Source organism: Podarcis tiliguerta, assembly GCF_965153285.1.
Source record: "Podarcis tiliguerta genome assembly, chromosome: 4".
Taxonomy (NCBI): Eukaryota; Metazoa; Chordata; class Lepidosauria; order Squamata; family Lacertidae; genus Podarcis; species Podarcis tiliguerta.
The window spans coordinates 49,296,443-49,320,097 of NC_139537.1; the positions used below are offsets into that span (position 1 = coordinate 49,296,443).

At 40.3% G+C, this 23,655-nt stretch overlaps 1 protein-coding gene across 5 annotated transcripts in view; it reads left to right on the forward strand.

Annotated features, from left to right (window-relative positions):
* The window catches only part of MAP3K7CL (MAP3K7 C-terminal like), a 40,697-nt gene that overhangs the window by 2,122 nt on the left and 14,920 nt on the right, over positions 1–23,655 (forward strand). Inside the window, exons 1-2 of one of the 5 annotated variants that reach the window (XM_083438652.1) lie at positions 13,943–14,538; positions 18,334–18,442. In XM_083438652.1, the coding sequence (XP_083294778.1) occupies positions 18,373–18,442 (70 nt within the window). In that variant the 5' untranslated portion in view covers positions 13,943–14,538; positions 18,334–18,372. Of the gene's footprint in view, positions 1–13,942; positions 14,539–14,633; positions 18,197–18,333; positions 18,443–23,655 lie in introns of those variants that run through there. The other 4 variants (XM_083438653.1, XM_083438651.1, XM_083438654.1 and 1 more) reach the window with 4 other exon arrangements.

The window sequence follows — 23,655 nt, forward strand, 5'->3', positions numbered from 1 at the left end:
TCTAACTGCACTGGATTCATCCCAGGCGCATGGAAAGAATAGAGTAAGGAAATGGACATTGAACTGGGTTGATGGGTTTAGTTACAGGTAGGTAGCAGTGTTGGTCTGCCGTAGTTGAAACAAAATAAAAAAATGGCCACCATAGAAGGATCAATTTGCCATTTAAATTATCCAGTGTCTTTTAAACCCTGCATCCAGCCAAAGTTTTTGCCAGTACAGGTAAGGTAAAGGTACCCCTGCCCGTACGGGCCAGTCTTGACAGACTCTAGGGTTGTGCGCTCATCTCACTCTAGAGGCCGGGAGCCAGCGCTGTCCACAGACACTTCTGGGTCACGTGGCCAGCGTGACAAGCTGCATCTGGCGAGCCAGCGCAGCACACAGAACGCCGTTTACCTTCCCGCTGGTAAGTGGTCCCTATTTATCTACTTGCACCTGGGGGTGCTTTCGAACTGCTAGGTTGGCAGGCGCTGGGACCGAACGACGGGAGCGCACCCCGCCGCGGGGATTCGAACCGCCGACCGTATGATTGGCAAGTCCTAGGCGCTGAGGTTTTACCCACAGCGCCACCCGCGTCCCGCCAGTACAGGTACAGTAATATAAAATAAATTGATACTCAAGCAGCCACAAGGGGGCAAACTTCCCTTTATTTATACTGTATATAGGCCTTTCTTCATTACCATGTTGGGGCAGCATCATAAAGTGCAGTAGAAGGAAATAATGGACTCACACTTATCTTTTGCACCATGCTTTTTAGGCACAGGTCTGTGATTTCCTGGAAAAGCAGGGACCTGTGATTAGAAAATGTCGAGGGAAATTAGTGTGGATCAGCCCAGAGTGAGGTTTATGCTACATGAGAATATGATTCTTCCTTCTACATTAAAAACAAAACAAAACTTGAAGCAACCTAGGCAGACTGCATCTGAGCAGAAGAATGGTGGTGGAGAGAACGTGATTTCCTCTCAGGAAGGAGAAGAGGTGGGGAAGAATATGTACAGGTTAAACAAAAATGTTTAATCTATATATATTCTTTTTCCCTACTGCCCATAAAGAAATATGCAAGGTCTTGTATTTTTATGTTGTGAACTACCCTGAGATCTGCAGATGAAGAGCAGTATACAAATTTAATAAATAAGTAATAAAAAGTAGAGCTGTATTTTGGATCATGTATTATTTTTGAAAAGTGCAAATTATGTAAGGTTGCCAAATTTCCCCCCATTCCTACTTACTTTTTTTTAAAAAATATGCTTTTCCAGTGTTCTGATGACACTTCATGTTTTCCTATCATACATTGTTTCTATACAGACCTCCCAACCCAGCACTCTGAGGCCTTTCTCCCCATTCCTACTTTTATGCCGCAGAAAAACCCTCTTGAAGTGCAACTGTTTAAAATATTGGCAATTTATACTTTTGTTGTGGTAGGGGTGGGGAATGGGGCTCCCAGAAAGTAGCAGATTGAAAAGGTCTTTGGGGAAAGAAATGGTCTGAAAATGAGCCTGGTCAATGACAGAAAAGTGACTCTACAAGGAAAACGTGTGTTGGGGAGAACAGTCTCAAGCCGAATGAGATATGTTGGGTTTTGGAGCCTTGCTTCAGCTGGTCTTTCTGAGATTTGGGGCAAGGTGTCATCAAGTCGGCTGGTGATATCCAGCTCTATTTCTCTGTAACATCTGAATCAGGGGAGGCTATGCAAGCCATGGACTGGTGCCTGGACTCAGTGGTGGGCTGGATGAGAGCCAAAAAACTGACTGAATAACTGGCCACATGGAGGCTCCGTGGTTGAGCCCTGATAATCCTTTAGGTTAAGAGTTGGTTTTATGTTTGCACATATGTTCATTTCCCCTTTCATTACATAATAAAAACTAAAAGCAAAGAAAGACAGCAGATGAATACTTTCATATTCTGAGGAGCAAGACTATGAAACTAAAGCAGCTTTGAGCACACAGTATTCATATGAACAGTGTTGGTGGTTAGAGCAGATAATCAGTGTAGACTTGCTCCTCCATCTGTTTCTGGTTTGTTTGTTTTTTGAAAAAAATTGTCCCTTCCTCCCCTGTCAAATGTGCCTGAAAGCAATAGTGAAAATTAGCAGCGATGAAAATGCAGGGAGCCACTTGCAAACACTTCATCTATAAGGAGCACTAGATTTGGTATACTGTTGATATTTGGTATACTGTTGATATAGTTGATATTTCAGACTAGCAGGTTGTGACCTAATTCTAATGGTTGTTCCACCAACATACAAGAAGCCATGATATTATGATAGATCAGGTCAAGTCTGCCACACAGATGTTTAAGAGCTGAGTTCCCAATGTAATACTCAAATATTAAAGCAGCTTCTTAAAATGTCTTCCTAATAACATCTGACTAAAATAAGAGTGAAAAAGCATGTGTCCCCACACACTTAGAATATGTCTTGAATACTTATTTGAGGCTCAGCATCTGGTCATGACTTTGAGTTGGCCTTGATCTTTATTTAGCCACACTATATTCTGCAGGGTGCTTGGCCTTGATAGAGGACCATCCAAAGGTCACAGACTTGGCTGTTGGCAGTTGCCCTCTTTTTACCAGCCAAAATCTATTACTGTACAAATGGAAATCCCCAGCTTATGTGCACCTTAGTTTTGACAAATTTAATGAGTGCTCATTAAGGTTTATTTTTGAAGAAAAAAATGCAAAAGTTTGGAAATAATAAAACACCAGAAAATTTAAGCGATGATAGGATAAAAATATGAAATCATTTTTCAGTCTGTTGGATTAGCACTGCAATTTATGCCATTGTATGCAGGTGTAATTTGTTATATGTAAACAAGTCTCCAAAAAACACTTGGGCAGTATTCAACTAATTTTTTCTCAGAGTAGACCCATTGAAATTAAGGTATTTAACTCCATCATTTTAATTCATTTCAGTGAGTGTACTCTTGAGTAAAACTAAGCTGAATATTATCCTTGAAGCTTATTTTTAACCATAAAGTTATGATTTAAAAAAATGTGTGTTAGAAGCTGCTGTCATGACACCATTTTTGGCAGCAGCTTGTATTCAGACCTAGATTAGGAGAGACCTGTGAGATCAGAAGTACCAGTGGTAAAGGCCATGGGACAGATAGCCACAGTCACAAGCCCCAACACTGGGCCTGAGCAACAGGTTCTCAGTCAATATACCCCCAAACAAGCATATCCAGAGACCACAACCCCTGTTGCTAAGGTCCACAAGGAACTAACCATCTCCCCATACTCCTCACTGCTGAATCACTAGTGCAGACAACAAACCAGAAGAGGAGATAGAGTACTGTACTAGGCCAGGAGGCTAATACTTTAAGATCATCACATTAGATAAAAAGCCTGATTTAGACTCCAGACTTTCATAGAACCATAGAATTGTAGCATTGGAAGGGACCCTGAGGGTCATCTAGTCCAACCCCCTGCAATGCAGAAATCTTAGCTTGATCATACATGACAAATGACCTTGACAAATGAAGTCCATCACTTCTCTCGGGAACCTGTTCTGTTGTTGTATCAGTCTGTTAGAAAGTTCTTCCTGATATTTTTGTGGGGGAAAGCTTCATTGAAGCTCTACGAAGTTCTCAAGCTCTGACTAATACCACCAATTAGATCTCATTGCCATCAGGTGACTTGATGTGCCCCTTTTCAGGGCAGAATATCTACAATATTTACTCTATTTGCTGAATTAATTTATTAAAGCATTCTTAATTGAGTAAAGGCATGCTCCTGATGAAATGGCAGTGGATTTCTAAAAAAACAGTTGTTTACAAAATATTAACTGGCACTCATCATCTAAGAACAAGCATTCCTCCTGGCTTACACAGGTGGGAATGCCTCTTGGTGCAATACATGTGGGCATCATCTAAGAATATAACAGTCTCCAAATACCGACTCGTTTTCTTATGTCTATAACGCTGACCTTCCAGGGCACATGTCTGAGATCAGGAAGAGTGAAAGACAAGTCAAATGTAAAAGGTGAGAACTATAAATAATAGAATTGCACAAGACAAACCATTAGCTCAACATAAACGGGATATATAAACAAAATCAGTAGTTCCATACTTTCTGCCTTCAGGTTCCTTTGGTGAGGAGCCCTTGCATTGCAGAGAATTCTGGGCACACATTCAGCTCGTGCAGGATACTGGCCGGGCATCTTGGAACAATATGCAGCAGCTGCACATTTCAGAAGGGCATAGTAGTGGTGGGCAACCTGTTTTTCAGGGAAGCCTGTCTGCCATTTCAGGTCATTTCATTGAGGGAATCCGAGAAGGGGCCTTGCTTCAAAACAACTGACCCAAACCTTTGCTGAAGTAATAAACTCAAATATGTAAGAGTTGCTTAGATACGAAACATAAATACCATGGAGAATAGGCTCTGTGATTCATATTGTGACTAGGGAATGCAGAGAAATTGGCTCTGAATATGAAGCATAGGGGACAGATTAAATGAAAATTGGCAGGTATAATAAAACAATTGATCTTATGTAGGAAGTTTCAAGATGCTGTTTAACTTTCCATGGACTGGACTGAAAAGCAACATCCTTCTGGAAAAGAATCAGAGAATTTGCAGTGTTTGCGGTTCTGCTTGGATATTAGTCAGATTTCATTTTCTGGCTCCATATGTAAATGTATGACTACTTGAGAGGCAGGCAGCCAAAAAGATGTTGCTGCTTTTTTCACCTTAATCTGCCAACCTCTACGCATTTCACAAAGACTATTTCCCCCAATATAGCTATACCAATCAATTCATTTCTGAAGTTTGCAAAATGTCCAAAGATGTCACCTGCTTTTTAGCATTGTCTATAGCCAATACCAATATTGGTATCACCAATACCAATATTGGTATTGCCAATACCAATGCTAAAACCATCCCAATGAAAAAGAGATGCAAGAAAGCAAAGTGGCTGTCCAACGAGGCCTTACAAATAGCGGAGGAAAGAAGGCAAGCAAAATGCGAGGGAGATAGTGAAAGATACAGGAAATTGAATGCAGATTTCCAAAGAATAGCAAGGAGAGACAAGAAGGCCTTCTTAAACAAGCAATGCAAAGAAATAGAGGAAAACAACAGAATGGGAAGAACCAGAGATCTGTTCAAGAAAATCGGAAATATGAAAGGAACATTTCGTACAAAGATTACCATAATAAAGGACAAAAGTGGTAAGGACCTAACGGAAGCAGAAGACATCAAGAAGAGGTGGCGAGAATATACAGAGGAATTATACTAGAAAGATATGGATGTCTCAAGGTTGCTGACCTTGAGCCAGACATCCTGGAGAGTGAAGTCAAATGGGCCTTAGAAAGCACTGCAAATAACAAGGCCAGTGGAAGTGATGGTATTCCAGCTGAACTATTTAAAATTTTAAAAGATGATGCTGTTAAGGTGCTACACTCAATATGCCAGCAAGTTTGGAAAACTCAGCAGTGGCCAGAGGATTGGAGAAGATCAGTCTACATCCCAATCCCAAAGAAGGGCAGTGCCAAAGAATGCTCCAACTACCGCACAATTGCACTCATTTCACACGCTAGCAAGGTTATGCTTAAAATCTACAAGGAAGGCTCAAGCAGTATGTGGACCGAAAACTCCCAGAAGTGCAAGCTGGATTTCGAAGAGGCAGAGGAACCAGAGACCAAATTGCAAACATGCGCTGGATTATGGAGAAAGCTAGAGAGTTCCAGAAAGACATCTACTTCTGCTTCATTGACTATGCAAAAGCCTTTGACTCTGTCGACCACAGCAAACTATGGCAAGTTCTTAAAGAAATGGGAGTGCCTGATCACCTCATCTGTCTCCTGAGAAATCTCTATGTGGGACAAGAAGCTACAGTTAGAACTGGATATGGAACAACTGATTGGTTCAAAATTGGGAAAGGAGTACGACAAGGCTGTATATTGTCTCCCTGCTTATTTAACTTATATGCAGAATTCATCATGCAAAAGGCTGGGCTGGATGAATCCGAAGCCGGAATTAAGATTGCCGGAAGAAATATCAACAACCTTAGATATGCAGATGACACAACCTTGATGGGAGAAAGTGAGGAGGAATTAAAGAACCTTTTATTGAGGGTGAAAGAGGAGAGCGCAAAATATGGTCTGAAGCTCAACATCAAAAAAACAAAGATCCTGGCCGCTGGTCCCATCACCTCCTGGCAAATAGAAGGGGAAGAAATGGAGGCAGTAAGAAATTTTACTTTCTTGGGCTCCATGATCACTGCAGATGGTGACAGCAGTCACGAAATTAAAAGACTCCTGCTTCTTGGGAGAAAAGCAATGACAAACCTAGACAGCATCTTAAAAAGTAGAGACATCACCTTGCCAACAAAGGTCCGTAAAGTAAAAGCTATGGTTTTCCCAGTAGTGATGTATGGAAGTGAGAGCTGGACCATAAAGAAGGCTGATTGCCGAAGAATTGATGCTTTTGAATTATGGTGCTGGAGGAGACTCTTGAGAGTCCCATGGACTGCAAGAAGATCAAACGTATCCATTCTTAAGGAAATCAGCCCTGAGTACTCACTGGAAGGACAGATCGTGAAGCTGAGGCTCCAATACTTTGGCCACCTCATGAGAATAGAAGACTCCCTGGGAAAGACCCTGATGTTGGGAAAGATGGAAGGCACAAGGAGAAGGGGATGACAGAGGATGAGATGGTTGGATGGTGTTCTTGAAGCTACCAGCATGAGTTTGATCAAGCTGCGGGAGGCAGTGGAGGACAGAAGTGTCTGGCGTGCTCTGGTCCATGGGGTCACGAAGAGTCGGACACGACTAAACGACTAGACAACAACAACATAGCCAATACTGGTCTGGATATCACCAGACATAAATACTAAACGATATTAACATTTACCTTCACCAAGTTGTAGTGGTAGACAAATGTTTGGGTGGCAAAGAGATGTCCTTCTAGAGTAGATCAAGTAAGCACATCTCTATGTATAAAGAACATGAGCCATTTCTGCCTCAGACAGGCACATTTGGCTATAAGAAAATAGTGATGACAGTGCACAAAATGGAATCTCAGCCAACTGTGAAACCATGAAACACGGACCATATGCCTTAAGGGTACAACATATGGTTTGATGAAGAAAATGTTACACACTATAATTGGTATGATTTGTTCAGCTGTTCTCCAGCTATGTCAGTTGGGACAAGGAAATGCACTCAAGATTCTCCTCAGAATCGTCCTCTGTTAATCAATGGCTATAAGAAAATACTGGAGTTTATAGACAAATGTTTGGGTGGCTGGCAAAAAAGATGTCAAAAGATATTTTTCTGTTCTTGTGGCTCCCTGTGAGCAGGACTATTTTTATAACAATTTTTATTATTTATACAATTTCTTGCCTACCCTTCAGTATAAGGTCCCTGGACAGGTTACACTATAATATAGTTATAAAAATCAATAAAACAAGTAAAACTGTTCCAATCATAACAAAACAGTGTAGCGAGTAAAGTAAATAAGTAAAACAAGTAAAACAATTCTCACAGGCCAGATCTAATGAAGAGCATTTCAGGAAAATAATTTATTTTACTTTATTTATTTATTTATTCATTCATTCATTCATTCATTCATGAAATGGGGTAGGATCTTGAGAAATACCAGGGACTGTTACAGCAAGAGACAAATTGGATTGAGTTGTACCCTCTTGATTTCCTGAAGCAAGCCTGCTAAGGAAGAATAAAAAAAATAACCTGGACATAGACAGGTGAGCAGTAGGTGACAGTGAAGGACTTAGGGAGGCAGGGACAGAAATAAGGCTCCCTAGGAACAGAGAGATGGAGGAAATATGGTCCAAGACATTGTGAGGTGCTGCAAAGCCTGCTGGGAAAGAAAGCTGAGTTTGTCATTATTTCAGCACCCACTAAACTGCTTTTCTTAGGCAACATTTCTATGTACATTCCAATCACTGGTGGACATCTCAGCAGTTAACTGATACTGCTTAGTATTTAAAATTATATATTTTATTTTTATTATTGCTGAACCCATAATCTTTAACCAGTTAGCCCCCTGTAGTCTTAAAACACATCAACTTGTATAAAGAACTTCTCAAATATGTTCTCTTGGTGGCGGTGTTTCCCTCTCTTTGGTGCCCTGCTTATCTTGTGATGTTAAAGGAACTGCTTCAAGTTACAGCAAATGCACTCAAAAAGGATATATTCGTTTTGATACTAGAAAAAAGGGGAAGTCAAATGTCAGGATGGGTCTTTCATCAACAGCAAAAAAGAGTTCAGTATTCTTAGGCAATATGTTCCTTTGAAAATATTGTGATTTTTGTATTGAAAATGAGGGATAGCCATAGCTCACAGCAAAGAGCACGCTTTGCACATACGGGACCCAAGGTTCAGTTCCTGGCCTCTTCAGATTAGGCTGGGAAAAGCTCCTGCTGAATTAGATACAGTGATACCTCGGGTTAAGAACTTAATTCGTTCTGGAGGGCCCTTCTTAACCTGCAACTGTTCTTAACCTGAAGCACAACTTTAGCTAATGGGGCCTGCCGCCACAGCACAATTTCTGTTGTCATCCTGAAGGATTTTGTCACCCCCCTCAGTGGTGACACCCAGGGCGGCCCACACCTACCACACTCCCTTCCTCCGCCCCTGCACAGGGTCCAAAATATACACGATATTTGTCACGTTTTTGAAAGTGGGCATTGTGCTATCTCTCTCACTTGGGACTTCACACCAGTTTGTTTGTTTGTTTGTTTGTTTGTTTGTTTACTGAAAATTCCTCCCTCCTGGCTGCTGATTGCACCTGCAAGTGGTGTTTACTGCAATCACAAACTTGGGGGCAAAGCAGCACAAAAAGCTGTGAGGCCTCATGGCTGTTTCTTCTCCAAAAGCACCCAGGTTAATCATGTTTGTTTAAACATGCAATGTTATCCCCATGTCATCTGGGCCTCAGTGAACGCCACAGCAAGGTGTTGCGTCTCAATTCCTTCCAGCTATGCTGATTAAAAGTAGAAGTGTAGCTATTCAAAAACAATAAAGTCTCCTTAGTGCCCCCCGCCCCGCTCCTTTAAAGCATGCTTTAAACCTTACATTTAAATCTTTTGGACCCTCGTTGTAACTATTCTGTGTCTCCTGAGCATATGAAGTTGCTATCATTAGATCAATGTTGTTTCCATTCTGAATATTCGTCCTGTTTTGTTTTCAGGGAGGTTCTCATTTGTTTGTGGGGAGGTCAGATGATGCTGCATCATGCAAGTGTTATTCCACATTCCCCAGTGTACTTCTCTGCCACTTTCCTTATTGCAAAAAGTGTGATCTTTGGGGGAAGTGGGTTTGTTGCCCAAGACTTCCAAAGGGTCAGAAGATGTGAACCAATCCTTCCGGATCAAATAAGGTGCATTAATTAGAGCGTCAGACTAGAACTGAGATAACCTTATTTCAACTCAGACATGAATCTCTTTCTCTGCCCACTGCCCCCATGGCCCTTGGCTTTAAATAACTGCGTTATAAGCATAAACAGAACACATATGTCTTTCCTTATTTCTGCGTTTAAATTCTAAGAAAAGCTCCACATCTTGAATTTTTTGTGCCTACAGGCAATACGAGCTCTATCCTGTGACTAAAATATATATCTAGGGATGAGAATGTTGGATAGGGCTTGTCTTGTCAGCAGACACACCCAGTTCAAGATTAGTAAAGGATCGTAAGATATAAATCCACCAATCCGTTTGTCTCATAATGTACTATAAGAAGGCAAGAAATAACCTGTTAATATAGCCCCTCCACCCATATTCCAGAGTAGTTGCTATGACTGAGAGCAGCATATTCTGAAGGCTGTGTCAAACTGTTAGCCTCTGCTCAAACTGCGTTCATGCCTTACAAGTGAATATTGAGGCTAAAATGTTAAACCCCAAAATGTGTACTTAATGCTCAACAAACCAGGTGCTGAATATCTTCAAAACAAAGATCCTGATTTTGACTTCATTATAATAGACTAGCCATATAAGTAACTCTACTAGTGAACAATGTATTTTCATTTCTGCCATTTTAGGAAAGATCATATTTAACTGTGTGAAGTAATTCCCCACGTTAGGATATACTCTTTTCCATACATTATGTGCACACAGAACACGTGTGCTTTGAGAGTGGCACTGAATTTGCCTAAAGACATTTCAAATGTCGAAATGAATGGGCATCAGTTGGCAACAGAACCTGCTGCCACAATGTCACCCTCCTGCCTCGGCACATTTGTTCTCAGTGCGCATAATGTATGAAAGGGGCTGGTGTTTTCCTCCATCTCCTTTGAACACTGTCATCCAAGTGTCAGAACATGTCAAAGTTTATTTTTATAGGCTGACTAATCGCCTCAGACACTGTTTCATCTTTGGTGAGGTCATACACTACCCGAACGCTACTCGGGCTAAGGGACTGTAATGAGGTGAAAGTAGTGCAGTTAAAAAATAGAAGAGGACAGGTGTTTTATTAGGCAGAAGATTCTGGCCTTTATTTACATATGCAAGGCAATGAATACTTCAGGCTAAATAAATAAACGAATAAAATTACAAACTTGTCAAACTCCCAGTGTCAATAAGTTGTAACGTTTCTAATTCAGGAGATGATAATGTTGGAATGTGTGATGACTAAAACATGATACGCTGTATGTCATCCCTGGAGATGAGCTTACGTTTCATAATATGATCCACGATTGAAAGAATTTTGCTCTGGTACCAAACAGTTGATGACTAGAACACATTGGCAGGTAACAGTACATAGCACCACTGCCCCTGTTCCTAAAGGAAGAACAAGAGGGATTATCAGCATTCTGTCCTCTCCATAATGCTGAGAAGGTACCCTACTGTATAGCCTGTATGTTTACAGCTTTTTAAAATCCTGATTTATTTCAGGATGGCACATATGATTAAGAACTGCAGGAACTGGAAAACGTTTCCAATGTCTTCTAATCCAAATGTTGGTTGGCAACACCCAGGGATAAACAGAGGGGCCTGTGGGCAACTCAAGATAGATCCATATTACATTAAAGATCAAATGTGGAAGAGACCCCAGCTATAATGAAAATACACATTTCCAGAATACAGTGGTACCTCGGGTTAAGAACTTAATTTGTTCCGGAGGTCCGTTCTTAACCTGAAACTGTTCTTAACCTGAAGCACCACTTTAGCTAATGGGGCGTCCTGCTGCTACACGATTTCTGTTCTCATCCTGAAGCAAAGTTCTTAACCCGAGGTACTATTTCTGGGTTAGTGGGGTCTCTAACCTGAAGTGTCTGTAACCCGAGGTACTACTGTATTATAGACTGGTAAAAGAATTAGAATAGGGGTGAGGAAACTTGAGAGCCCTAAACAGTTTGGCCCAAGCTATTTATTGGACTGCCATCCTGCCTGCACTTTTAACATCTGCTTCAGGGCTCTCCTACTGTGCCCACTTCCCAGGTTGGTCAGGTGAATGGCCAAAGGGCACAGGTCTTTCTGTATGGTGGTCCCATGGCTACAGAATTTCTTCCATTGGACTTGTATCAGGTTTCTAAGTTGCAGGCTTTTCAGAAGGCCCTGAATATCTTTTTCTGATGGTCTTCCAGGCATGGTTTTAGTAGCTGGGTGATGGTCTGGTTGAATTAAAAGCATTATGTGGAGTGCTGTTGTAGAGGTCCAAAAACTGTATGCAATGGGGATGGACAGATCTGTCAGTTTTAGTTCTTTCCGTTTCTGTTTTTCCCATCTGAAATTCAGTTGTACACATTTCTGCAGCCATTTGCTTTAAAAACAAAAACAAGTCTTCGGAGAAGAAAGTTTGGTGCATCCCCAGACCCTGGATCAGTTTGAACAGTACACTGTAAAAAATGCAAGATGAATATGACATCAATATCTTGTGTTTTTCATCCCTCCCCTATCCATAGCCACACCATTGATAACCTAGTCACTCTTCCCCAATGTTGACTGTCACCCATGTCATAAATACAACAGTATTTCCGGATGACTGTTCATTGTGTAAAGTCCTTGAACTTAGATTTAAATCTGTTTCAAGTCCTCTAGATATGTGTTGTCTCTGTGCCCAGGTGGGTGACTTGCCACCCTCAGCAGTTAATCTCTGAAAATAGATTCAAGTTGGCAGAGGATGGTAGACTAAAAACTTTTAAGGTAGTCTTTTGGGATTTGTGAAAAACCATATTTAGTTATTTCAGCTATATAGTTACGAACATGGAACACAGTTGTATTTTATTTGTTTCCTCTGTTTACACAGCAGTGTTCTGCCAAACAAGTGCTTGAAAAATTGATAAATACAGTGACACAGATAAGCAATTTCTTGTATATATTTCTTCATGATGCTGATGTTTTGAAGTAGCTCTCTGAATACTTGGATTCATGGTGGGCTAGTAACACAGCACATTCTGGCTCAACCCATTCTCAGAAAAATCTTGCTGTTGACTTGTTGTGATCTCATATGCCAAAGTTCAAACTGAGATGGAAGGTCTATCTGTAACAAGTTCAGTTTACCATGCACCTTTATGCAACTGGCTGAGCAGTAATTTGGCATTTACTGCTAATTTCCTGGGAAAGGACTCCTTAAAAGAGGTTATGTGAAGTAGTGCTTACTATGTCTATTCTGGTGGGCATAAATAATTGCACAAGAGTACTCTGTTCTGAAGGATTAGCCTCCAAATGCCACTGTTAATGTGTCTTAATATAGGATTCTCACTTCTCAGTCTTTGGGGCAAAACATAAAGTAATTTAATAGCTCTTTGTGGCTGCAGTGCTGAACACGTTTACCTGGGGGACACCTCGTTGCACATGTCTCTGAGTAGACATGTTTAGGATCGTGCTATAATTAACAGTACAAACAGAAGACGAGCAAAGTATATGTAGATGGATGTTGATGTATCTTTTTTTGAAGTGGGTGTGATAGGAAATAAGATATCTTAAGTCATCTATATATTGATGACTTTCAAATGCATTATTATGAACCTTCCACATTCCATACTTTATCATGCACCAATGTATTTCTGAAAATTAAAAATAATAATAGAAAGTAGCCAAGTACTGTTATGGCAATTGATATTATCGCATGTAAACTGAACAGATATTTCCACCGTAAACTTTTGTACAGCCTGAAAATATTTGCTCAGCAACCTTTGATACCTGGTGGTTGTTCCAATGAGAGTTTGTGTCACCCTGTCTGTCACCTGGTAACAAGCAGCCTTGGGAAGCTGCAAGACTGGCTGTTCCTTTGTGTGTGGGGGGGTTGTTATTTTAAGATTTGTAGTGTCTGTCTTATTGCCTACCTGATATTCCCTGCTTAACTTGTATATATCTAAGAAAAATATATTGCAAAACCTGTTCCGTTCCCTCACCCCAGTAACTGATATTGTAAGGCAGCTCAGAAATGCTCTACCACAGCAGTCAGAAAAAAGCAGCACTTTACAGCTACTATTAATATGGGAGTTAAAAATATATATTTATACATATAAGCATGATTCCATAAATAACTTTCAAAAGGTAATGCAACATAACTTCAGTATAACAATGATTGTAAAATAATTTAAATGTAAAATAATTTGATCCCAACCATTTTAAAAAAAATAAATGATATACTACAGATAGAGTGTCAGAGCTGTAAATAAAGCATGTTATATAGACTGAGGAAGGATGTATACATATTGTCATTGGGGGGGGAAGTTTGGTGAGACTGTGCAGTTTACTAGCTATTAGCTTGCTTGTATTTTCAGCAGTTCTAGCTTTCACATAAAACATCAATTGTAAACTCTATGATTTATGAAAACATATTGCTTCCCTTCCGTTTCGGGCAGTGTAATTCCGGAATGGCTATAGACATGCCTTAAGAAAAATATTAATAGACCCTTAGTATACAGTGCATCTAAGAATAGCCCATTGTCTCTTCATTGCTGCAGGTCTATCATCTCATTTATTGGATGGTATCATTTTACTGAGCCCGGTCTGAAGCAGCAAACATCTAACCTAGTTGTCCGCTTTCATAGCAGCAGCAACAGCAGCGGGAGCTATCATCTGATAGTTTGCTTGCAGCCGGTTCAAGTTGGCAATGTCACCCAAGCTGATTTGAGACGCAGACATTTTTGCTGACTGGAGTCAGGCTATCTTTTCCAGTTTGCTGGAATAGACACAGACACTGATTGGGTCATGCTGAAAACATTCCAGTCCTATGAAGCAAGTCTGTTTGTATATTTTAGGTTTGGCAGGACTAATGAATTAAAAATCTTGGACTCTTGACAGTTCACCGCTTTAATAATGCCTCTGATGGAAGGATTTTTTGCCCCATGAAGCATGACAACACTGTAATCCTTCGTTGTTGGAAAGGAAGGGAAGGGAAGAAACGGTGAAATTGTGAAGGGAAACGGAAAAGGGTGGTCCTCAGGGACTGAAAAGCCTATGGGAAGTGCAGGTAGCAGCATGTTGCCCTGACAGCTGTTTCAACTTCTCAGACCTTGTCAGTTGCTGCTATGTAGCAGGTGCAGCCTTTTCTTCTATTGAATCTTTACTCCATAAAGGCAGCGACAAGCCAAGGCAGTGGCTGGCCCTGGATTATACAAGTGCAGACACTACTAAGTGAGGTAAGGCAACAGGTGTGAAAACTGAACTAACTGATTGAGTTGTAACCACACTTAACTTGAGTTCTGTTGCAGATTTTTAAAAAAAAATAAGGAAGGATCACTCAGTTTCACAGGCAATTGAACTGAAGAACTGTTTCCTTGGGATTTTTTTTTTCCAAATTGAAAGCTTTTAGGTTTCATCAGGAGAGAGGGGAAAGGGATATATTTGAGGCAATTCTTTTTAATTTATCTCACTGATGATGTTCACACAGAGAATGTTGTGAATGAACTTTCCGTCCTTTCTTTGCATAGATTCATTTTGTTTCATTCTCTGAGAGGAAGACCTTTTGGGAGTCTTTGGTAAAGTACAGAGAAAGCTTATATGTATGTATTGTGTACAGGAAAAGTAGTTGCCTTTCTGAAAAGTGGAAAACCAAATGTTTTAAAAGAAACTTACATTACCAGGATAAGAGAATGGCTTTTTAAAGCAAATGGCTTTGCTACAAGCACATTTTAGCTTTGTACTCAAAATCCTTGTGCTTTTTAACATATAAATTGTTTCATAGCTTGATCACTTTTTAACATGCCTTTCATGCATTGTTCTAAGCTATCCAAAGGATGAACACAGGAGACTCGTGGAGGGAAAAGTGATGATGATGTTGGTTTTCCAAATATATAACCTTTCTTTCATTCATGCTTTCTGTCTGTTTTGCAGTAGGTTAGTTTGGCCACAATACTGTGAGCAATAAATTATAATTATGTATCTATACCATCTCAAATGCTTTTGTGATTGTAAAGAAGAGAAAATAAAGCAGTACTGTATTTAAACTCAATAAAAATATTTAATCATACATGTATAGATATGATTTTAAATAATTGATAGTAAGCTAAGTGATGCATCAATAATATTTATTATGCAGTTTTAATAGCCTAGTAGTTAAGCTAAAGAATATGGATCTAAGTTTGGTTTATTTGCATTGACTAAGCTATAACTTGAGTTCCCAAAGTCTAAAGATTTTGGCAAGCTCTCTTCAGAACTAACACTGTTACAACCTATGTTTGTGTAGCTATTAGCGGATTTAGATATTGCTGTGATCATCTTACAGCATCTGAGAGATATGGGACGTATCATAGAACTTCTCGCAGCAAAGATCTTTCAAAACAAACAATGTACTTACTTCTTGTGCTTTAGTAGACCAGGTACACTAACTTTGGCAATTTAGGGTATTGCATTTTAATAGTCTAAATGGGTCTCTTTGAGGTTGAACACAATTTGTTCAATGTGTTAGTCTTCCGGAGCCTGCAAATTGCATTAGTGTGTCATCCTGAAATGAATGACAACACTCCTTGGCTTAAGCACATGTTTAAATGCTTTTCACAACTAGGATAGTGTTACAGTTGCTAGATAAATGCTGAAAGAACAAGGTACATTGGAAAATAGATGGGGGCTGGCCAAATTTATGCCTACTACCACAACATCCTATGCTGTTAGAGAATGGTGTTAAGGATGTTTTTTTGTGTGAACTAGTTCTTGCTATCAAATGTTTTTTTAAGTGCTTCAAAAATAAAAAATAAAATACAATGGCCATAAGACTGCAAAGTCCAGACTTTCCAAAAGTTCTTGCAGTTTTAAGAGCTGCATTTAATTTTTTCCAGGTGAAATGTTAAAGGTGAATCTACCCAGTCTGCACTTTCTAAAACAATATGTGAAGCAAAATTTGGAGATTCTTCTCCAAATTTTGCAATGCAGTTCTGCAGCTTGTGCACAAAAATGCACATATTAGGGTAAAGTAATGAAAATAACATACAAAACTGCATTGTATTAGGGAAAATTGCTTTGCAGAATTATGTGTATTAGTCAAAATTGCATAGAAAAATAGATTTTTTCATTTGGGTGTTTTGTCACAAATTGATAGGAAAATGTGGAGCTGAACTTAAGATTGGAAAAATGAGAAACTAAAATAGACAGATTCACCCATCTCTACCAGTGATGTTTGAACAAAGCAGTCCCCTGCTATTACATTAAAAGTATAGCATTAGAAGGAGGCAGAGCAATGAGTTGCTTTTTCCACCAGCTAAATGCCATACTAACTACAGGACATGCCAATGGCGGAATATAAATGCACCTTGCTTACATTGCTGAGTATGTACCGGTAACTTACAACTGACTCAGTAGATTTAATTCTTTGTTAGCCACTTAATATTATAACAGCAGTGTAGTAGTAATAGATTTGTGGGAAAATCTGGTATCTGTATACAAATCGCAGGGTTTCTGAACAGATCACTCTCTGACCCAGTAGTCACATTTTCTGGAATGGTGCTCCAAATGGTGATAATCGGCTGCAATGAGCAAGTAAGTGGCTGGCTTCAAACTTAGTAAACTTATTTTATCGTGGGCTCATTTAATGTAGACTTAAAACAAGTTAGTTGCACTCATGAAATCTGTTAGGTTACAGACATATCTGTTTGTCTAAAAATTTACAGTGTAAGCATCAGAACACCTGGTTTAAATGTATTTTAGCTGGCTTTTTAGAGTTGGGGGGAAGATCTCTGAACTGTGGGCCAATCTTGGTCTGCTGGGGGGGATCTAAGTGAGGCCATCTTTCACAAACCACATCCACCAGCTGGTGTCACTTGGGTGGAAGGGCAGGGTAAATCCTGCATGCACTAAAGAACAGGAGCACACAACTGAAGAGTGCTCAGTTTGGCAGGATTCCATACAGCCTGCTTCATTCAGGAAGGGGTTTGCATTAAAACCTCAGCTAAAACAAATGTGTTCCCCCCCCCCCCTTTGTTTAGCAGGAGTTTCTATTCAAACCTCTTCCTGATTCAGGAAGGATTGCATCAAAGGCCCTGCTAAAATGGAGGTGGGAAACCTTAGTTTTAGCAGCACCTTGAACCTGACATCATGGTGTCATCAGGGGGTTGCTATCCAATCTGGATAAGAATGTGGCCCTTGGAGCTCGAAAGGTTCCCCTGCCATGTTTTAGAGGATGCAGGACAACTCATTTACACTGAAATAGTGATAGTAAGGTGAGCCACCGGTTGTTTGTAAGATGCATGGCTCCCAGGTTCCAGGATCAATCCCCCGTTTCTCTGGTTAAAATGATCTCTCCAATGGCAAAGTTGATATAGACAACTTCCACAAGCTTTGGAGAGCTAGATATATATTCGTCTAGATATACCAGCGATCTGACCTATTGCAAGATAGCATTATATATTAACACTGCCAATTTGTAAGCAAAACCCATTCGTAAAGCAATGGGCTGTTTTGTGCCAAAGAATTGTTTCCCTGACTTTTTCACTGTCGTTTTGTTTAATGGGTGTTCTCCACTACCTTCGTTGATCAATCTTTGCTTGTTGGTGGTACAAAAACCTGTAGGAATATCTCAGATGATAATGCTTAGAAAGGACTGGTCACAGATCAATTATGCATTTCCACATGCTTGCACCCATTTTGTAGACATATATAATTGCCCTAAATCCTGCATTGTCCTAGGAAAAGTCAAGAATGGCAGCCAAATACAGTGAGTTTCTCTGAAAAAATTGTCTTGGCTAGCAATTGTTCAATGGAAGACTTGGATTTGTCTGGAAATATATATGATGCTTATGCTCTACCTCTCTCTGCACATTGTGGACCTTATATGTGAAAGAACCGTGACAGGGAATTTACTTGCAGGTAATTATGCTTTGCAATATTCCTGAACGTGAGAGAGGATTACATCAGAGAAGTTATGAAGATATTTGAAGAACATTAAAATCACATTGCATTGGCTTCTCAAGACCCATAAAATATGCAATATTTATATTTTGCAGCTGGAACACATAAGTAAACGCATAGGCTCAAGTGCCCACATGATCACCACCGCAAGGGTACCTGCTGATAAACCGATACGAATTGCCTTCAGTCTAAATGACTCCGCAGGTAAAATTCAAATTTATTAAAGGTTCTTTGTCCTGGTTGTCCATTATTGCCACAAATTGGCACTTCAGTGTCACAGTTTGATTTTCCTTAGGTGTTTGAAATGATTTGGTCTCATTATTATTATTATTATTATTATTATTATTATATTTACATACCGCCCTAAACCCAGAGGTCTCATACATCTATCAAGTTGTTATAATCTTATTAGCAAATCTGTTTCATTGAAATTGTTTATCAGGGCTCTTACTTGCAACAACAACAGAAAGACACAAGCCTAGCACAAGCCTAAAGATCCACCTAGAATTCTGTAATGTCGGCCTGCTGGCCGACATTACAGAATTCTAGGTGGATCTTTAGAAGGACAACAGAGAGAGAGAGAGTATGAAAAAAACGAGATTGGGTAAAAAAATACCTTCCTGACCAAATTGAGGGAAGCTCTCAGGAAACAGCTGGTCTGGATTGTATGTTCCCTCAGAAACAAAAGAAATAAAAAGTTGGTTGACATTGTTCTTTATATTACTGCTGACTATTTGTTTAGTTTTGCAGCCTAAAGTGCAGGGTGGGGAGAGAGAGAGTTCTGCCATGTACGTGTTATACTCCCTCTGCATAATTTATGTGGAAAAGTTGTAAATGACTTGGTTTTCTTAAGGTTTTATAATAATTGCTGCATTAACCATTGGTGTCAAAGGTGTGTGTTTTTTTAATGACTAAGATTAATTTCAGGTCCTGAAAGGACTCCTGTATCTTTGAGTCCCTGTGAATGAAACTGCAATTATTATTATTATTATTATTAATACCCCATCCATCTGGCTGGGTTTCCCCAGCCACTTTGGGGATAAAACATCAAATGTTAAAAATTTTCCTAAACAGGACTGCCTTCAGGACTTCCTCTTCTAAAAGTCAGATATGCCATTTGGTGTTTTTTTCTTAGTTGTAAAATGTTTGCTTTTTGTTAAGACTATAAGCTTCAAGGCTCAGTAGAGCGATCGCCTCGGGCAGCAGATGCTACTGGGTGGGAAGCAGTGGGAAGGTGTTGGACAACAGAGCTGTGCATGCTGCTGACCTGTACAGCCCTTAACCCAGCCTTTGGGTGTAGTGCAGGATGTTGTCCCATCACCAGTGATTCAACTGCCTGCTGGCTCAGCTCCCACCCCTGCTGGAGGGGTGGAGCGGTCACCTTTCCTTTGCCTCAGGCAGCAAAAGTCTATTGGGCCTGCTTGCCAGGGAGTTGAAAAGGTCAGACCAGGAAACTGGAATTTATGAGGAGGGAGAAGCAACTCGGTTAGAGAACAAGAAACTTTAAAACTTTTGCGAAGCAAAGATGCTGAGTGGAGGTGTTGGAATATATATATAAGTGAGGCTGGCAAACAATGTTTAATGTTTTATCATGATTTTATATATGCTGGAAGCCGCCCAGAGTGGCTGGGGCAACCCAGTCAGATGGCAGGGTACAACTATTCTTATTATTATTAGAGGAGAGAGCCAGAAATCAAGAGAAGGTAGAATGAAGAGTGCTGCAGAGGATCCACAGTGCAAGAACTAAGAAGCTGAGCTGAAAGTGAGGAGGCTGGGTGTTGCACTGCAGTGGACTAGAATGAGCAGAAGAAATGGCTTTTTGATCATGGGTAAAGCAGGGAAGTAGGCTAAACAAGTTTAGGTGGCTCCCCGCCCCCCATTGCTCTTATGGTTAACAGCTAAATCTGTTTTAGAATTTATTTTGCTCTACCCCAAACCATTATTACAACAACAGAGGTGACAACTTGATTAAACTCTACAGCAAAGGTGGGAACCAGTGGTGGTCCTGAGGTTGTTGAATTACACTTCCCATGTCCTTGACCATTGGCCATGCTGGCTGGGGCTGATGAGAGTTAGAACCCAACCAGTGGTTCCCCACCTCTGTAGACTATAGCTCATTGGTGATGGAGCACATCTTTGAATTCAGAAGGTACCAGGTTTGATTCCGGGCATCTTGAATGAAAGAAATATTGGGTGGCAAGTAATGTGAAATACCTTGTGCTTAAGACCTGAGAGAACTGCAGTCAGAGTATGCAACTCTAGGCCATATCAGCCAGCTCAGATCATGAGAGCAATCAGGAGAGCTTTGCTTGTAGTCCTGCCAGCAAGTATTGCTCTTGGTATTTGAATGGAGGGCAGGGCCTTCTCAGTAATTGCACCCTGATTTTGGAACTCTCTCCCTTTAGAGACATGGATGGCACCATCATTGCTGAGCTTCTGTCATCTAGTCAAGTCCTTTCTGTTCTCTGAGGCTTTTAGACGAGTTGTGTAGCTAAGATTACCATATTTCAAAAAGCGAAAATCTGGACGCAAAAGTTGTTGAAACAAAATTAAGGGGTTTTTTTTTTGCCAAGGTTGTTGAGCTGGGCACTATTTCTGGACTGAATCCAAGCTACCCTTTTCTGCATTGTTTATACTGGTTGCTTTTATTTTAAAATGTATCTGGTTTTCATCTTTCTTTTTATTGTTAAAAACCACTTTGAGACTTTGGATGAAAAGCGGTCTAAAAATCATATAAATAATTTAAATTTAAAGAATTGGGTAAAGTCTGACCTGTCCAATATAATGCAGCTTCCTTTGCTTAAAATGTTCTTCATAAATTGTATGGAATTGGATATATACCACGGATGGCGATCCCAGGTTCAATCCATGGGATTTCCAATTCATATACAATTAAATTAAGGTAAAGATAAAGCGGGGAGTGGGTGGTGATATGGTCTAAACCACTGAGCCTCTTGGGCTTGCTGATTGGAAGGTCGACAGTTTGAATCCTAACGACGGAGTGAGCTCCTGTTGCTTGGTCCCTGCTCCTGCCAACCTAGCAGTTCGAAAGCACACCAGTGCAAGTAGATAAATAGGTACTGCTGCGGCAGGAAGGTAAATGGTGTTTCCTTCCACTCTGGTTTCCTTCACGGTGTCCTGTTGCACCAGAAACAGTTAAGTCATGCTGGCCACATGACCCAGAAAGCTGTCTGTGAACAAACAGTGGCTCCCTTCAGCCTGAAGCGAGATGAGTGTCGCACCCCATAGTCGCCTTTGACTGGACTTAACTATCTAGGGGTCATTTACCTTTACCTTTTTTACCACTATTAAATGGTTTAAAATATTGTGTTAAAGAAATATTAATGTTAGAAATGAAAATAGTTGTATGGGCTTCTTGAGTTGCCAAAAGAAGTATCAGTATCCAGTATATTGTCAAAATGCTTTATAACTACCCAGTTAAATGTTCTTAGAGAAGCTGTGCTACCGATGTGACTTGAGTCATGTGTTGCCTTTCCTTTTGGCCATTCACTGTGCAACACTTGCAACTGACAATAAAGATGTTGCATGAAATTCAGAAAGTAAGAGCCCTTATCACAAGCTTGCTTACTGAGGACTCCAGTGTTAATTATGAGAAGGTAATTAATATGACCAATATTTAAATAGCCACCCTAGGAGAGACAGAAGGATTAGGACCACAGTACACAACATGTAAGGGATTTAACCCTTTCTCCTCATTACGGTCCTGATGAAAATCCCATCAGCACCAATGAGTACTAGGGCTGGAGGAGATTTTGATTGGAACCATGAGATAACCTCCCCTCCATGTGCTATTTAATTTTTTTAAACTGTCAATATTAATTGCTTAGGCACAATTAGCATCACAACTAGTTGAGGCTTCTGAAAATAGACCTAACAGCTGTAGAGAAGTAGAGCAGACGTACTTTCATCTCTTTGGAATCAAACCTTTTCTTTGTGGGGGGAAATAGTTCCGGTTTGCAGCAAAAGCTACTTGTGGGTAGTGCTGATTGGCTATTGGTCATTACATCACAGAGAGCACCCCTCCCCAGCCCCTTGGGAATCCTCTGAGCAGCTTGTGTGAAAAGAACTATTTTGAAAATGTTTTCTTTAAAACAATTGTGCAAAGGATTAAAACACATATTGGTAAACATAAATGTAGTACTTTAAAAAAAGCTAAGAAAGCTTGCACCTAGGGATGGATAGAATTGTAAATTTTGGATTCTCTCAGTTTCCATTTTTCCAGTCTTGAGTCAGTTTCTCTGCAGTTCTGCATCAGCTTGTGATTTATTTATTTTTTAAAGCTCTCGTGAAAATTCATCAACATTTTAGTGTGAATTTCTCCAGATAGGCACATTTCTGCAAGCAAATTTACCTAATGCCATGCATTTTCGAATGTTATTTTAACTAATATGTTCATATTTATGCCTACGGTCCCCTAATATACACATTTTTTACACATTCGGTTATAGAACAGCACTGCAAAATTTGGAAAAGTGAGAATTGCGAGTGAAAGCTGTGTTTCAGTTTGCATACTGTGATTTAGGGCTTATCCACACTTACCTTTGGCCCCACTCTTTCCAGCCAGAGGTCCACACCTTAACTCTCCATGTCTCAGTATTTTTTCTTTTGTCCTGAGCTTTCCCCATGAAAACCCACTCTTTAAAGTTGAATTGGAGCAAATGTCAGCTCGGGATTTCTGTGGCTTGACATTTGCTCCAACTGAGCTTTAAAGAGTGCATTTTCACAGGGAAACTCTGGAGAAAAAAGGGGTGTGCTTGGATATGGAGCTTTAAATTGCAGACTATGCCTGGAAGGAGCGGAGGAAAGGTAAGTCTGGATAAGCCCTTTGGGAGTTCTGCATTAAAATGTCAACCCAACTGCATTTATCCCCCATACCTATTTGCAGTCCACCTGGAACACTGGCTGGAAGAGCAAGTCTGGTGTCTGACTCAGCAGCTGACTTGATAGAATGAGTATTGGCATCCAAATTCCAATACCAAGAGGAAGCTGGATTGGCCACTGTAGCTGAAAAACCAGCTGCAACTCTACTTTTAAAATATTAGGTCTGTCTTCGCTGACACTTCTTGCCAAGCATGCTTAGAATTGCAGGTTTAGGACTTTTCCAGACGCTTCATGGACATTAGTAGGAATCTTTCTAGGACTAGGCAAAGCATATACATACATAACTGTTTCTGGCAGACCTGGTGACTAAGTGGCAACAAGGCTTAGACACCAGGTCCACTAAGCTGGGTAGACCTGATCTCTGAAAAACAATACCAAATCTAATCCTTCAGTGTTTCCCAGTAGGTATCTACTGCTAATCAACAGGAAGACTGGTGTCCAGATGACATCCTACCATCTATGGTGAAAGCCATTAATTTTGTCCTTGGCTCCTTTTACCTCTCCAGCCTTTAATT